Source organism: Cervus canadensis, chromosome 32 (genome assembly GCF_019320065.1).
Source record: "Cervus canadensis isolate Bull #8, Minnesota chromosome 32, ASM1932006v1, whole genome shotgun sequence".
NCBI classification, from domain to species: Eukaryota; Metazoa; Chordata; class Mammalia; order Artiodactyla; family Cervidae; genus Cervus; species Cervus canadensis.
The window spans coordinates 12,316,959-12,333,485 of NC_057417.1; the positions used below are offsets into that span (position 1 = coordinate 12,316,959).

The 16,527-nt window shown below is 40.3% G+C and overlaps 2 protein-coding genes across 4 annotated transcripts in view; both read right to left on the reverse strand.

Moving 5' to 3' along the window:
* Positions 1-1,148: 1,148 nt before the first annotated feature.
* Positions 1,149-8,991, reverse strand: ARL6IP1 (ADP ribosylation factor like GTPase 6 interacting protein 1). Its single transcript, XM_043455941.1, has 6 exons — positions 8,761-8,991; positions 6,622-6,755; positions 6,048-6,167; positions 3,720-3,837; positions 3,068-3,152; positions 1,149-2,648 (listed from the first exon to the last, which is right to left on the reverse strand). The coding sequence occupies exons 1-6, from the start codon at positions 8,794-8,796 to the stop codon at positions 2,530-2,532; spliced, it is 612 nt and encodes a 203-aa protein (XP_043311876.1). The 5' UTR covers positions 8,797-8,991; the 3' UTR covers positions 1,149-2,529.
* A 2,254-nt stretch (positions 8,992-11,245) lies between these two features.
* The window catches only part of SMG1 (SMG1 nonsense mediated mRNA decay associated PI3K related kinase), a 97,509-nt gene continuing 92,227 nt past the window's right edge, over positions 11,246-16,527 (reverse strand). For all 3 annotated transcript variants that reach the window (XM_043455937.1, XM_043455938.1, XM_043455940.1), the window contains one exon: positions 11,246-15,848. In XM_043455937.1, coding sequence (XP_043311872.1) covers positions 15,771-15,848 — 78 coding nt within the window. In that variant the 3' untranslated portion in view covers positions 11,246-15,770. The remainder of the gene's footprint in view (positions 15,849-16,527) is intronic.

Genomic DNA, 16,527 nt, shown 5'->3' on the forward strand with positions numbered 1-16,527 from the left:
CCCCTGGAGAAGGGAACAGCTACCCACTCCAGTATTCTGGAGAATTCCATGGACTACAGTCCATGGGATCACAGAGAGTCAGACACAACTGAGTGACTTTCACTTTGAAGAGCTAGGAGGGCATATAAGGCATATAAACAGAAATCTTGGAATGGTTGGGACTGGGGGAAGGGAGAGGAGTGGAATGGAGCAGAAGACTGTATAAATCCCCTCTTGACGTCCTGTGAATTCTGGAATAACTCTGCTAGAGGTGGTGCAAAGAAACTTGAAAGGGGACTTGTGCTGTGGCCAGAACTGGCGTAGTATCCAAGCTGGCCTGCAGAGTCATCACAGCTGCACGTGGCTGCATTCCAGAGCACTGGGTGACCAAGAGGCCTATGGTGACAGGGTAGAAACTTCCCTTTTCTGGACATCAAGCCTCCAGGAGGCTTCAAGGAAGGATCCATACATTTGGTAGGTAGGGAAAGCAAGAGGTTTGACATTGAATCTGTTCCCAGGACCCACAAAGAATAGATAGTGAGACCCAATGATAAAATACCCAATTTGGGCTCTATTTTAAAAAAATTCTAAGTGCAAACAAAAGTCACCCACTGATTACTGAGCACGTCAGGTACGAAATTCTGAGCTAGGTCCTAGGGTAGATGTGCGTGGGAGGCCCTCTCTCCTGCATCCTTCTGCTGCAAGACCTCCTAGCCACACCCTCACATACCACCTTTGGCCATCACTTACTCATTTTATCTCCTTTTCCATCTAGGGTGGTGCCTGGATGTTTACTGAATGAACGTAAACCTTTTAGTTCATTCTGCTCTTAAAGAGCACCCTGTGCTATATGCTTAGTTGCTAAATCATCTCCAACTCTTTGGCACCCCATGGACTGTAGCCCACCAGGCTCCTCTGTCCATGGGGCTTCCCAGGCAAGAATGGGTCACCATTTCCTCCTCCCAAGGGATCTTCCCAACCCAGGGATCGCTTCTCCAGCATCTTCTGCATTTGCAGGCAGATTCTTTACCACTGTGCCTCCTGGGAAATCTAAAGAGCCCCTTACAGCAGTGGAATGATCACCGAGCATAGTTCATTAACTGGGTATGTAAATCCAATCATGGAAACACTGTATTGGTTAAGCTATAAAGAAAGGACACAAGGAAGGATTCCAGCTTTTTCATTTATTCCCCTTTTAACAAAGTAGAAGAAATAATACAGGATTAAAACTGCGAAAGTAGTTAATTGGTAGAACACACACACAAAAAATCTGGATAGGAAGACAAACTTATATACAATGAGGAAACACGTGTAAATTATGGTAGTTTGTAGACGAAACATTTTTTTTTAAAAAAAGTCAAACATGCTACACAGTGCCACTGTTTACAGCAATATTGAAGGGGAGAAAATAACACTAATTTAGGGACTGATATACCACAAGGTCCAGGTTTCACAGCATCAGTGCAATATTCACAAAACTATATTACAACTAGTTAATCAGTTTTAAGAATTGTTCCCAAATATGTCACATTTCCATTCCTCAGAGGTCCATTCCTACAGATTTCAACTACTCCATCTATGGGGACCAAAAGCAGCCAGTGTTACCATAAAAGGAGACTCTTGAGACTTATCTTTAAAGGCTTATTCTGGTCTTGAAAAATTAGTAGGATAAGGCTATTTTCTACTGAAGTGAATCTTGACTCAACACAGGAAGACTTTTGTCCTTTATTGGCTGGTCTTGGAGTGAAGATCATAGACATGACTCTTAACCTATTATAGACTTTAGCTCCAATTAACTGAAAATCTGAAATTTAGAAGTCCTAAACACCAACTTGTGTAAGCCTGCTACTAAAAAGCCTTTGAGGATGTACTAACTTCAAGTTTAAGTGTGCAGGAGCAAGAGTTCTGAAAGTTCCTGTCAGATTCCCCATTTGGGAGGAAAGATCAATGTTTCCCTCAAACTGCTAACTTCTGCACAAGGGAGAAAACACATGCTAAGACATGGAATGAGTTTCATCTTATTCCATGAGGCTTCTCCCACACTATCGAAACAGAATGAGGAATGACTCTTCATTGGTCTCTTCATCAGAAGTGGTAAACTTGGTCTCTATATTCATGAAGCCAGTTTTTTAAGCAGACCATGGAAGCAGATGATAGAACGAGCTTCCTGAAACCACAGACCACTCTCCCGTATCCAGCTTAAAAAAAAGATCAACTTGAACAGTTATCCCAAGTCACTGTTAACTGTACTAAAAGGTGAAGTAAGTTCACCACTATGTTATTTTAAAACTAAGAGTTCAGTTAACCCTGGGTGACAAAAAACCAAGATGAGGAACTGAAGAGTTGTCCATATAAGGCCAGCTGATAAGAACACACCCATGAAGACACTGGGCATAAAGCCTTACTTGACAAGTCAGAATTTCTACTAAGGGCAGAGCAAGGGGCAGCAGAGAGCTACTTCTGCAACATTTTAGTATCCAAACAGCATAACAGACACTGTTCCCAAGGACAATGTATACTCCATTAATCACATTGAATAAAGCAAATGCTTTATTCATTTTTCTTTTCTTTTTGTTTCAGAAGCTTGTTTATCTCTCTTTTGGCCATTCCAATGTATTTCGAAATGATTCCATGTTGGTTCAGTCCAGGAAGCAAAAGTAAGAAAGTCACTTTAAAAAAAAAAAAAAGTTACAGAGGCAGCAATTAACTTTCTAAAGACGACTACATTTTACAAGAAGCGAATTCCTCAGACTAAGACACTCTAATGGGAAGAAGCAACATGATATCCATTATTCTCGTTGGTATTTATCCCCAGAAGCTTCTGGTCTCATACCTCCCAATCTCAAGTAACACACACTGCCTATTTTTACCTCACGCACAATACTGTCTACCTTGGTTATCAGTTCTGTGTCTGTCTTCTGCTAAGACCACAAACTCACTGAAAACAAGGACCCAGCTTTTAGTCATCTTTTTATGCTCACACAGTTCCTTAATCACTGCCTGGAACTCAGTGAGCAAGGAACATACTGTTTACTGAATTCCAGTTAAACCGGCCAGGATTGTGCAGAGTACTTCCCCAGAGACTTACCTATCAGGTAGGTGAGGAGGAGGTTATGGACCTGCTGTCCGACCCAAGCAACCGCAGCCAGAGAAACGATCATGGTCATGAAGTACTAATAATGAAAATAACAAGAATTTATCAGCTCCTCGGAACAGAGTAAGAACTGAAACTTTAGGAGGTTGTTTCTAAGGTTGGAAGATAACTCAGTTTTTATTCGCACTTTTCTTTAAAAAGATTTAGCATCTATATATTATATAAAACCTACAGAAAACTCCCTAGGTTTATTTTACAGAATCTAGATACATTCTCTCCTACAATAACTGTGATTCTATATGTAAATTAAGTAGTTTATAATATAAATTACACTACTTTCACAATTGATAACGTCACATAGTAACCTCAAGTGAAGCTAAAAGAGAAGTATGTATCTTTTATATTTATTTCAGTAAGTAAAAAGAACCAGAAAAAACTCACTCTACAATGAAAAATGCAAAATGTAATTTTAACTCTCAGTATAATTGATAAATAAATATTTATGAATGTGCTCAGAGGAGTTAAACCAACACATAATGATAAACATACAACTAGAGTAAAAGAGAAAGGCTTTGGACTATGATGTAAAATCTGACACAATCTTAAAGTGTTGCTCTACTTAAATAAGTCAAAACCAAAAAAGTACCATTTTAGGCTTTTCTTCCTTTAGTGTAAAGAGGCGTTTCCACCAGCCCACAGCTCTGCGTCGCGTTTTTACTAGATTGCTGCAAATTTCATGGAATCTTTGCTGTTGCTCAGTGGTCCTAGAAAAAGAATTTTCCTCTTTACTATAGACAAATCTAAATATTAAACAGAAGTATACCATCCTCTCAAATTTCAGAAGCTACTTGCCAAAGAAAATCTAAATAAGAAAACAATTCACCATTATCTTATTTTTTTTTAAAAAGAGAGCTGTTGAGCCATTAAGACTCTTTGGGGAATTCCTTTTGGTCCAGTGGTTGGGACTTCAAGCTCTCACTTCTGAGGGCCTAGGTGCAATCCCTGGTCAGGGAACTGAAATCCCACAGCTGTGCACCATGGTCAAAAAGCAAACAAAAGACGGAAACAAACCAAAAAAAACCCCCAAAGCTTCCTGTATCATTTGGCAGACCCCAGTGAATCCTGAGCGGTGGCCACCAGAGTCCCACTATCTTGAGGAGGATGTGACATTTCTACCACAGTTAGTAACAATTGGCATTCAAAGCACAATACCCTCAACTGGGCTTCATACATTTGATGCCAAGGCAGCCACAAACAGTTCAAATCCAATCACAAATCACAAACAAAACAGCTATAAGAATACAAAAAGATCCTCCCAAAAAGTCCATTTTCATTTATAATGTATTCTAGGTTCTGATTTTTTAATTTTGTCTTTGTGCTATCTTTGTTACACAGAAATAATGGTTGATATAAAAAGTAAGCCCTATGCTGAGGTGTGTTGCTTGCTCTCCTTGTCCTTGTCCTTGTCCATCTGCAGTGATACAGTAGAAGGCCTTCTGCAGAGCCCTGGAACTTCTTCTAATCAAACATTCATATGCTGCCCATAGTCAAGGCCGGGCTGTGACTATGCAACAATGTTCTTCCTTCCTCAGAAAGGTCAAAAAACAAAACTGCGCCAGTGGTAACATACCAGCTACCAAGAAACCTCATGTGTTAACTTCTGAAATTTTTTCTCCAGGACTTAAGAATTAGCAGATTAGGATGTTATCTGGCTAATAAAATCAGGGTATGAGGTTGAGTCTGTTAATTGTTACACTGCATAGTCACAAACTTGCCCCCAGGGACTTCTCCTCGGTGGTCCAGTGGTTAAGACTCTGAGTTCCCAAATGCAGGGGGCCCAGATTTGATCCCTGATCAGCAAACTGGATCCCACATGCCACAATGAAGAGGGGGCACAGCCAAATAAATTAAAAATAAACTTTAAAAATTAATTAAAAAAAAAAAATACTTGGCTCCCAAACTGCAGAATAATTCATTACTGCACATGAAAAACAATTCAGAGGACATTTCCTAACACTAACCATTCTGATATGATAGACCACGTTTATACAAACAAACATGCTTACTTATCCCATAATTTAAGCAATTCCTACATTTAAAATTATTTTTATAATTTGTTATTATCAGAACAAAAAACTACAGGCACAAGTAGACTACTAATCAAATTAAAATAAACAACCAAGGGAGAAAAACATCTAGGAGAAAAAAAAAATCCCATTCCTCTATCTAGTTTTGTTCACTATTTGGATCAAAAGTGAGAAATCCAACATTCCAGAGAAAAGTTAAGCAATACTTTAATAGGATCCAAAGCCACTTAACCTTATCTTGGGAACCCATAAGTAACTTGTTCAAAGAATGGTATAAATGAAATAAACAACCCACTTCTGTATAAGCTTGAATCTATTCTTAAGCACTTTTGCTAACCACTACTGCACTGCCTCAATGTCTTAGCCTGAAACACAAGATCAATTTTAAAAATCAAAATACTTCACAGCACCCAGAAGAGTGCACTAACATAAAAGTAGACATTCAATAAACAGTTGCTAAATGAACAGGCAAAAAAAAAAAAGCTATGTTTACTGTTTTCAGTTATTCATAAGTTATGAAATTAGTATTATCTTAAATATCAATGGTAAAAATGTAAAGTAGACATACTACTTTTACGGAAAGCTCATTATGAGTTCAGCAATCACTGAAAAATCATTACCGAAAAAAGCCTCACTTCAATAGAAAGGTCTAGAAAGAAAAAAATCAAAATAAATGCTAGAGTATAAAAGAACTATGGAGATATAAGTACTGGAAATTCATGATTTATATGTGAATCAGCTAAGAAATTCTTTACATCAAAAAATGTCTAATCCCTAGCTATCTGTTAATTAAGGCAGTTCTCTGTGTGTAATTACAGCACCCTAGTCACAGTTATCAGGTTCGTAACTTCGCAGAAATTTGAATGCCACATCATTAGGCCACCTACCATTTATTGGAGCCAAAAATTCTAGGTGCTAGAATGGGAACAAGGTAGTCAGCCAAGCACAAAAACATAACAAAACAGGAAACACCAGATAGAACAGATGGATCTAGATAGTAGATAGTCCTGTTTAAAAAAAAAAAAGTAACAAAGGTTAGAAAAATACGGTCTTTATTAGTGCCAGCTGAAGATATTTATTCACTTCGTCCTCTGGTTCTCAAAAGATGTTATCTGCCCTTCCTATTCTCATTTTCTCACAAGTGGTTTTCCGGAAGTTTGATGACATGATGACATCCCAGCCATAATGGTTAATGTAAACATCAAGAGGCAAAAGCCCTTTGGGGTCCTCAACACCTTCTAGGAGTGTAAATGGTCCTAAGTTTGAACGACAGATTTGTTTCACTGCACCGGTTACTGAGTTTACATAGTACTATGGATTCTGAAAACCAGGCAGACGGCTCTAAGGAAAGGCATTTTTTACAGATATTAAAATTACAAGACTTCAGGCACTTTCATAAATGAAACCTGAACCATTATTAGTAACAAGCATAAATCTATTGTAATTTAATAGCTCACTTACAGAAACACCAAAGAAACCACACCCATGATGGCAGGTGGAAACCAGGCTCTTTCCCATCGGAGGACTTTATCTGCCATCAGCATCACTTCTCCCCAGCCTTGCAGCTGCTCTTCCAGACTTGCAGTCTCTGCAGCCTACATACGATCAACGTTTAAAACAATCATTTTACTAATCTCAACATTTCTGTGACTCCTAGAGATACCAAAGTCAGAAATCAGTGGGGGTAAAATTATCATGTAACAGTCACTTTCCAAGCCCAAGTACTGGGGTTATGTAACATTATCCTTATAAGACCCCTTAAGATAGGGATAATCAGACTCATTTACAATTAAAGTGAGTTCCGAATGGTTATTTTCCCAAAGTCATGCACTGCTAAGTGGCACTGCCCCGAGTATAAAATAAGATCACTTGAAGTTTGCTCATTTCAGGTTGTTACAATCGATCTGTTGTTTTGTCATTTCATTGATTTAACCCCCAACTTCTGAATCCATGAGGAAAGCCTCTCCCTGAACAGCTTTCTATTTCCAAAATAGCTCTTTGTGTACTGGAATCATCTATACATTGGCATCGCTTGCACAACTAAGGAAAACTACTGTGCTTTCAATGAACTATAAAAGACTTATCAATATTAAGCCCAATATATCTCAATAAAATGCTCCTACACTTAGGATGCTTTGGTTAGACGTCAAATTTCTCTGCAAATCTGACAATCAGCTGCAAGCAGTCTTCTCAGATGACCTAATGTGGCAAAAAACCTTTAAGTTGATTTTGCTTTTGTTGTTGTTTGGTTTTTTTCTTGCATGTAAGTGAAGTTTTGGTAGAGTGGGGAAAGAAAAAAAACTGGAAGAAATCCACGTTTCCTTAAACAGAGTACCATGTGACAGAAACTCTGTTAAATATTTTATATACTTACACTTTAATGGTTCCTCCCAACAAGCTGAAAGGAAGGTGTTCTTACTATTCTCATTCTACAGATGAGGAAACTGAGAGACACAGAAGTTTACAGATCTGAATTCAGCAAAGCCAAGGCCAAAGGTCTTGTTCTCCTCAAATTAAGTCACACTGTTCTGTGCAAAGAGCAGACCAGCTCGAGGCCAAGACCAGTTGTTTCAATAGCTATTCGATCTTGGGGGTGGTGCGTGCGTGTGTGTGGTGTGTGCGTGTGTGTGTGTGTGCTGGGGCTAACTAGGCTAACCATAGAAAAGGGGCAGAGGTCATGCATATTTAAAAGTCAACACAAAATGAAAATCACCACAATCAAAACTGCCCAACAAAATCACTTGATTCGTTAGAACCTGGGCTCTTGGAAAATCAAATGCCAAAATTCTGTTTCTCTATTCACTGTGATGATGGTGTGTGGCTTGTCTTTTCCTGGGGAAAGGCCAAGGAGAAGATGGACAGATTTCTCTCGCTTTTGCCTAGATCCTGCGGTGAGATTCAGGCTAGGGTTAGAATTGTCTGCCTTTGATACAAGCTCACTGCAGTTCCCTTCGACCCCTGCTTACTCTAAAATCGTTCTGACACCCGCTCCCAGCCTTCCAGACAAACCTACAGACAAACGCCAGGAACCTCCCACTGTCCTTCCAGCTGGATCCCACCTCCAGTTTCCAGTGGTGAGCTCGAAGCCTCCCTGCCGCTTTAAGCCGTGCCAGGCTCTAACAGAAACGCTCGGGAAGAGCCCTTTGACCCTCCACTCCTGCCCAAGCGTTAGGGTAAAGGGCGAAGGGACATTCTGGTTAAGATCAAGGAGGGGGAGACACAGATACGGCTGGAGTCTGGGCCTCAAAGGCGCTCGACAGGACCCTCTCAGCCCTCTGTCACTGACTGCAACCCAGACTGGTCACAGCTCCCTTCTCCAGCTTCCTCCTCAACCTCCATTGCAGCGAATGATCACGCGCCCTCTTCGCTCCATCGCGCACCTTCCCCAAAGGGGTGTTAGGAGTCGCCACGACTCGTCACTGCCAAGCAGAGGTTAACCAAGAAGCCGAAAGGGCAAGCGTCGTCGCCTACACCTGGGAAGGAACAGGAAGGCCGGGCCCGCGGCGGGTGATAAGAACAAGGCCGCAGCGCAGTCCCACGGAGCACACCAAAGTCCGGAGGCTCCGCTCGGTCCTCTGGCTACTATGCGCTGGGACTCACCAGCAGATTGGTGCTGCGATTATCTCCTTCCGCCATAGTTCTCGAGGTGCAGTCTCAGCGAGCACAGGACGCCACCAAGTCTACTCCTCCGCAGATTCCCTCGCCGCACCCCTAACGCGAGGATACGCCCCGTAGCCGGCTTATATAGGCTGGTGGCCTTTCCCGACAGACCCTGCGAAGCTCGTTCCTCATTGGGCAAATCGAGATCAAGCTTGAGCAAGCCGGACCAACCGCTGCCCAGCGCATGACTTGAAACCGAGGTCAAAGAGTGAGACCACGCCGGGGCCCCGGGGGCGGGGCCATGTGATGGCCAATCAGCGCCCAGTAGGTGGGCGACGCCCCGCCCAGGCCTCGCCGAAGCGGTTCAACGGCCGCTGCCTGGGGCCTGGCCTGGCTTCAGTATTCCCAAGGCGGGCCGCCAGGTGGCTCTCGGACGGTCTTACAGGGGACTTCAGAGCAGGCTAAGCACCCTCTCTGGTATTGAGTCCCTAAGGAAATATGCCACGCAGTATCAGGCGGAGGGCAGAGATGGGCATGTGACAGTAACCTCCTTAAGGGGGCGGGCTGGGATCTTCTACCAGATCCAGCGGGTGGCCCTGGGCCTGGCCGTGCACCTAGTTGGATCCGCATTTCTTCTAATCCCTGCTCTGGCAGCCCTCATCAGGCTTCTGAGCAGTTTAGCCTGGATATGTGACTCGGAGACTCGTGCCCATCTCATGAGCTTTGAGGACAAGGGAAAAGGGCATAAATTGTGGATTTTCTGCAGTTTTTCCTTCCTACTCATTAGGAATAAGGCCTTAGATGGAGGGGCGGGGGGTGGGCGGCAGAGAGGGTGTGGACATCTGGGCATAGTTTGAGAGCTTGTGAAAAATGCACCATTTTATAAAACTGGTTTATTTTCATGGGTTCTTTGGGGAAGTTCTTGGTAGAACACTTCACTTGAAACTGCATGGTCCCCCTCCAAAAAGGAGCTGGCTTTGACAGATCCTTTCATATAAGTGTAAACCATCTTATGAGTGGAATTCATTGCAATTTAAGAACCAGATGATGGACGTGAGACACATTTTCTCTCCAGGATTTCAAAATGCATTAACGTTTTCGTTACTCAACACAAACAAAATAATGCCAAATGTTGACCTGGTCAGATGTCTCTTTCAGAAAAACATGCCACAGCTTTCAACTTCCAGTCTTTCATCCTTTTATAGTCATCTATATTATGCCATCAAGTTTATTTTAAAAACGTTCCTTAAATAACTACCAGGTTCATAAAGAGTTCAGGGAAGGCATAAAGAAATGTGAGCCAACACAGCTACAGACCACATGCTGCCCCTAAGAAAACTAGGGGGACAGAGGCATTGTGAATATCACAAAAAGGTATGAAATTTGCCATTGAACTTTAAAAAAAAAATAAGCATCTGATCAGGTATAAACCCTGCGGGGCAGGGCAGGGTGGGGGCGCTTTGTAAGGGAAGGAGACTTTTCAATCAAATGCCGCTTTTGGAAACGTTGGGGTGGGGGTGGGGGGGAGTGTTTATGTAGGGAAAATGCAGCCAATTGGTATACCCCATTTTGGGAGACTTTATATAAAGTGTGAGGAGCAGGCCCTCCTCTACCTATTCAAAAGAAAAAATGTCCCAATCAGCAGCCACATAGTGAATATATAGAGCACTGCGTGCAAAACCTTGCTACAGGCACAGTAATATCCTCTTCCAAAGGGAGAGGTGTGGGGTTATTAGACTTTAAAACCTGCCTTTTGTACTTTGGGAAATCAGTTTTTGTTACAGAATGTGCCTGGTTTTAACCCAAGTTCTCTATGTACAACTTCAGAAGAAAGACTTCAACATCAGCTTGTGAAATTGAAGTAGGTGAAAAAAACTAAAGAAACTGATTTAAAACAGCACAGTTCTCCTTGTTACTCAAGGAACACGTTCCCAGACTTATTTACAACTTAACAGCCTAAGGCACTGAAATAAGGTCCTTAACTAAATTTCCAATTGCCCTAATTACTAAAAATCCCAGCCAGCACTTGGTGTAGCTTCCTTTGGAGTTTTGGGTTGGTTGGCTATTTTTTTGGGGGGTACTACAAAGGCAGGATGTGAGCTTTTGAAATGTATCAGATGACTGAACAGATCCTCCTACAGAATCTGGCAGCAACAAATGCAATCTGATTTCCAGATATTCAAACAAGCTGGATATTGTTTTCCTTCAGAGCTTTTACACACCACACACCAGGGAATATATGTCAATAATAATCTACAGAAGTTTTTAAAGATATACAAAATGAAGCTTAATAAATTGTGCCTTAATACTAAGAACTTTGAAGTAAAATTTCCACTTCTATTCAAAAATATTAGAACATGTAAAATACATTTTTTTTAGAATCAACTTTTTAAACTTTTGGAGGTATTAATGCTTTAAAAAAGCTAGCCATACTCCAAAATTAAGTTTTCTGGAAACTACTTCAACAAATTCAGAGCTTAAATGCTACGTCTTTTAAGACTTTATTTTCTGAAAAACAGGTATTTCATACAATCTTTGCCATGTTAACACAAATATGCACAAAGTAGGCCATGTACTTTTGTTTTCCAAAAGATGCATTATGAGCATTTTCAGGAAGCTGGTGTGATTTATTCAACTTTTAATCTTAAATACAATCACAAAATTATATCCATCAGGAGGCATTACAACCTTTTGTACAGAGAAGCCACTTTATTTATACAATGTTACTAGAACAAGGAAGATTCAGTTCAACTCAATTTGCTCTTATATAACAAGGGTAAAGTAAATTAACAAGTGAAGTGTGATGTTGCCATTGACATTACAGGTGGAAATACAAGGAAAATTTAAACCGGAAAAATAAAAGAACTTTAAACAGGAGCTGAAACTTGGACTGTCGAGGAGGGAAAAAAAAAAAAAAAGCCTGTTTTGAAAGACATACATTCTGCAAGTCTGCATTTCAGAACATTCAGTTAAGTTTATCATCTTCCAAAGTCAAGCTAATTTTATGACACTTTTCCAACAGCACAACAAACAGCTTCTTCCCTAGTAAGCCCAAATCCCCATGGAAAGCAAGAGGCTACATGGTTCATGTTGTACAACTAACCACTGAACCGATAAAGCTTCTCTCAATTGCAGTTCATTTGCCCTTTTGTAAAAAAGAGATGGTGATATTGTTACCCAGGCCTTAAAAAAAGCAGGAAAAGTGCAACAAACCCTTCCGGGTTCATAATACAGTGGATTTCCTTCCTCAGTGTTTGGAAATTTTATGTTAGTTTTTCCCCATAGGAGGAATCTTTCTAATATAACCCACATAGTGAAAAAAATCTGCCTTCTTTAAGCGATCCTTTTATTAACATAGTCTACCTCCTAGAGTTAAGAGGGGAAAAGTCCTAGCTCTAAATTACTGGAATTTTACAAGCTCAAGATACAGAATGGAAGGTCATTGGTTTTCATATGTATCTGGTTTTATGTAAAACAAAGGTACTTCAATGTGCTAACAGAAAAACATTCACTGATTTTTTTTTTTATATATATGAACAGAAGCTAACAGGCTAATTGTAGGCGCCTTCTTTAATATGAAAAGAACTGGGAGAAAAGAAGAACCAGCTCCTTTGCTTTTAGTACTGCCAAAACAAGTAAGCCCCAGAGTAATTACAAATATGTAGAGGAAAATAGGCCAGGAAGACTTCTCAAAGTACTGCCTATATCACAACAGATTTAAAAGGACCTAAGATTGCACATCAACTCTAATATTTGGCTGTACTTGCATTGCCCTGCTTGGAATTTTTTTAATGGCTCTTTCCTTAAATTTCACACATCAGAACAACAATTAAAAACAAAAACAATGCAGGTAACACCAAACACTGGACATTAAGAACACCACATACGACACTTAGATAACAGAGGCAAGTGTTAAGGGCAGTGATGGAAGTTTTTCTTTGTATTACAAACCCTCAACCCTGAACCTGGGGTTTGGGCCCTAAAAGAGCAATTTAGGGGAGCAGATCAAGAGCTTGATTATCAGTTCTCACACAGAAACCTCACGTATCTCAAACAACTCAAACAACTCACAAGTGCCAGACACAAAAGAATACTCATCTAGCAAACTATGTGAAGAACTCATGACCAGAAATAATGAGATACTGCAAGACACAGCAAAGAAACAGAGTAAAAGAGAAATACTGACAGCTCCATAGACTACTAAGCCTCCACAGCTTTATAGAGAAAGCAACTAAAATTCAGGCAATTCTAGAAAATTAAAGACAGCAAAACACTTATGATAAACTTCAATTTCCAAGGGTACATCAAATTGTAGAGGTTGTTAAGTTATTCTGTACCCCCTGAATCTTAAGAAAGGGGGGGGGGGGGAGAGCATAAGAGAGAGTGCAGAAGTCGGGGTGGGGAGGAAGAGGAAGGAGGAAGGTGGGAGAGGGGATGGGGGACAGGAGAAGGGAGGGAGGAAGCAGACCCCTGGTTTTCCACAGGTTATTTCTGTATTATCAAAGATGTATGACTTCATAACCATAGCACTCTGAACTTCACATTTTACAAGATAATCACCAAAATATAGACCTGTCTTCTGAATCTGCTGTATGACCAAAGCCTTTTACTGCTGATTCAATCTCCTAACTGTTGAGTTCTCTTTTAACAGTTCAAAATGACAAGGCTACTTGTCAAATGACTCCCCCAGAAGCAGCCAAAGAGTACAGACTGAGGTCTTGTTGTCCAGAATGCAGCAAAGAGCAAGCTTTGAAGTCATCAATCACGCATATCTGCCCTACAACCAAACATGTATATGTCACACTATTCTCTGAGGGATCATTTTAAAATAAAAGTGATGGATAATTCAGCAGAGGCACATGTTTTTCATGTAAAGCTGTTTTGTTTTCGCTAGGATAAGGTGCCAGGTACCTCTGAAGCCTGAAATTCACAGGCAATAAAATTCACCTATTTCATTTTTCTTCTTTGCCAAAGAAGCAGCAATTTCTGATTACTGTCTATAAGGACAAACTAGTGTGAACTGGTTTTATCACTGTAATAAAAGTTCTTCCTTGTGACAAAGAATGTTGTTGAAAGACTAATCTTAGTAGAGGTAATCAACTGATGAGTGCAACAGCCTCTAGGAAATAAAGCAGTGTGCAAAACACAATATGGCATTATTATTCCGATAGGTTGTTTTGATTGTGAAAATAAGGTTCAAAATGAATGAAGAAAATAAAATTTGATGCACTAGGTTCCTTAACTTATTAGACACATGGGTATTCAAAAATATCACCTTTCTTATAATACCTGTCAAAGTATTAGAGCACTGATACTGAAATGCATTCTCCCATGAGTATTTAAAGATTACCGATTAATGTGGCAATCGGAATACAGGAAAGGCCAGAACTATGTGAAATTTTTCCTTAATTCCTTTCAAGTTTGTCTGTGAAGACTGGCAACTAGAAAGTGATCATAGCCCTAATCTCTAAATTGCAGGGAAAATGTACTCAATCAAGATTTTAATCCTCTTCTACTCTGTGTCGATACGTGATTTTAGGAATCCTATTCTAGTCTGGATTTTTATTTTGGATCAACAATTGAGCTTACACAGTCAGTACTGAAATGCAATGCTAAATTTAAGGAAACCTTGATCATGAATTTACTACTGAACTATTAAAACTGTGCAAAAATCAAAGTACTTCACACACTAATAATGGAACTTAATAAAAGATGTTGGTGGTTCTTACTTTTTGCTCATGTTTCATGTATATGTCCTAAAAGGCCAGGTAAACTAAAGCACTTTTAATTTACTTGTAAATTAAAAGTATCAAATGAGAAAACTAAATTAAAAAAAACATTTCACTCTACCTCCACCAGAACATCACTTTATTGTTAATCTGTCATCAACAATGTAAAACTAATAGGTACTCTATCCTGGTTTTTAAAAAGGTAAAAGATTACATTGGATTAGCTACTTTCTATGAAGAAACTACAGCAATCACAGAAGAGGGAAAATTTGAATGACCTCTCAAAAATGTACACTATAAGCAAAGGGGAGTGTACATTAAATCTAATGTCTGTTAGATTCATTACTTTTGAATGCACAGTGACAATTCTGGAAACTGTACATGATAGAATCACAGATATGACTTAAATAACCAGAATTACATTTTGTATGTGATCATCAGACCTTTAAACAATCCTTGCATTTTCCATGTTATCAGTGGTTTTGGAAAATTTTCTGTTTATCACTCCAAATATAAGTTAACAGCATCGAGATGAAGTACATGAAATATAAGGATTGAAATAAAAGTGAATGTGAAAGATGGCTAATCTACTAGATCAGGTAAAGGGGGAAATGGGCAGATGGTGGGGGGTGGGGAGGAGGACGATGGGGTGGGTTTTTTTCCCTTCATTTCAGAAGTAAGTTCTTCCAATGTAGTGTATCTGTTACATAGCTCTCCTTCTTCAGTCCATTTCTGAAATTCATATCGCATAGACTTTTTTTGTACTTACTGGTCAACCCGACCAGTACTGTTGCTAAGCAACAAGTGTTATGCAAGAATCTGAATGCATCAAATCTTCCTTGGCTGTGATTTCTTCGCGGCCCCAGTTTCCTCTGTTTCTGAGCGGGGTTTTTTTCCTGGATTGTACACACGGGGTCAGGTGGAATGGAGTTCCAAATCACTGTGCTCCGCGGCATCCCGATCTCTTTCTGCAGCTAACCTCCTGACACGTCTGCAGCTGTTCTGTGGCAGAAAGACAATCTCCGTGTTCAGGCGGTGAGCTTGCTTGCTTGCTTTCACCCTTGACCCTGGGGTTGGCAGGCCATGGTGTTGGGCATATCCCTGAGTGCAGCTGTCCTGCAGGATTCACTTCCCTAGCGCACCGAGATTTCCTAGGTTTCCTCAGAGTAAGCCCCCAGTTGCATCACCACCGACTGTGGTGTGGCTTTGGATGCCTGAGGCTGAGTTGATTCTGGTGGATGTCTGACCTCGCTTAACCAGACTCATCTACTGTCTTGCCATTCATACCCAGGCTGTCCAACCTTCATACAGCTGAGCCAAGTTATCTAGATTAGTTGCTTCCTTAATGACATAGTCAACCTGTAAAAATGGGCAGGACAGAATTTAAAGCCATTTAAAACTTGAAAGAGCATGATTCTTATCTGAGTTACATGAACTGTTTAAGTTTCTTATCACCCAAATTAATTACCCAAAGATGTGCAGTTGTCATGGTGGGAAGAAGTTACATAACCTGAGCTTCCCTCCTAATGCTGTAACTTACAAATGTGTGTCTTGGGAAAGTCACAATCCCCTTTGAGCCTTACAAATCCTTAGATGGAGAAAGAGTGCCACTGACCTCACAGGTGTTCTTGGGATTAAACATGTGAATTCACTGGACAAATGCTTAGGTGAACTGAAAAGTGCCCAGCAGATTCTGGAACACAGTTTGATACTCAGCAAACATCTGCTGATTCCGACTCAGCTAAATATTCTTTTATAGTAAGAGATACAATCATTTTTCTATCCAGAGCATCCATCAGGGTCCAATTATATAGTAAATGCTCACTATATGGCTGCTGAATTACAACCTACAACAGTTGTGTGCAAAGAACTCTATACTTACCCTATTCCTGTGAGCCATTTAACATTTTTTTATATAAAACTTAACTATCAGAATAAAAAGCACAAAAGCTAAGCATCATTCAAATAAATAAAATGGACAGAGACCTAAGATGCAGTCATGAAAGCACACAACCCATTAACCTACCAGAAAGTTTCT

What these genes read in the sequence shown, in the direction of transcription:
- ARL6IP1 (XM_043455941.1), bottom strand. Translation starts at nt 8,796, where the DNA reads ATGGCGGAAGGAGATAATCGCAGCACCAATCTGCTG. An exon ending in AGGAAGAAAAGCCTAAAATG is followed by an intron (nt 3,153 to 3,719) that starts GTACTTTTTTGG and finishes TTTCATTATTAG; the next exon opens with TACTTCATGACCATGATCGT. An exon ending in CCTCCTCACCTACCTGATAG is followed by an intron (nt 2,649 to 3,067) that starts GTAAGTCTCTGG and finishes TTTTTTTTAAAG; the next exon opens with TGACTTTCTTACTTTTGCTT.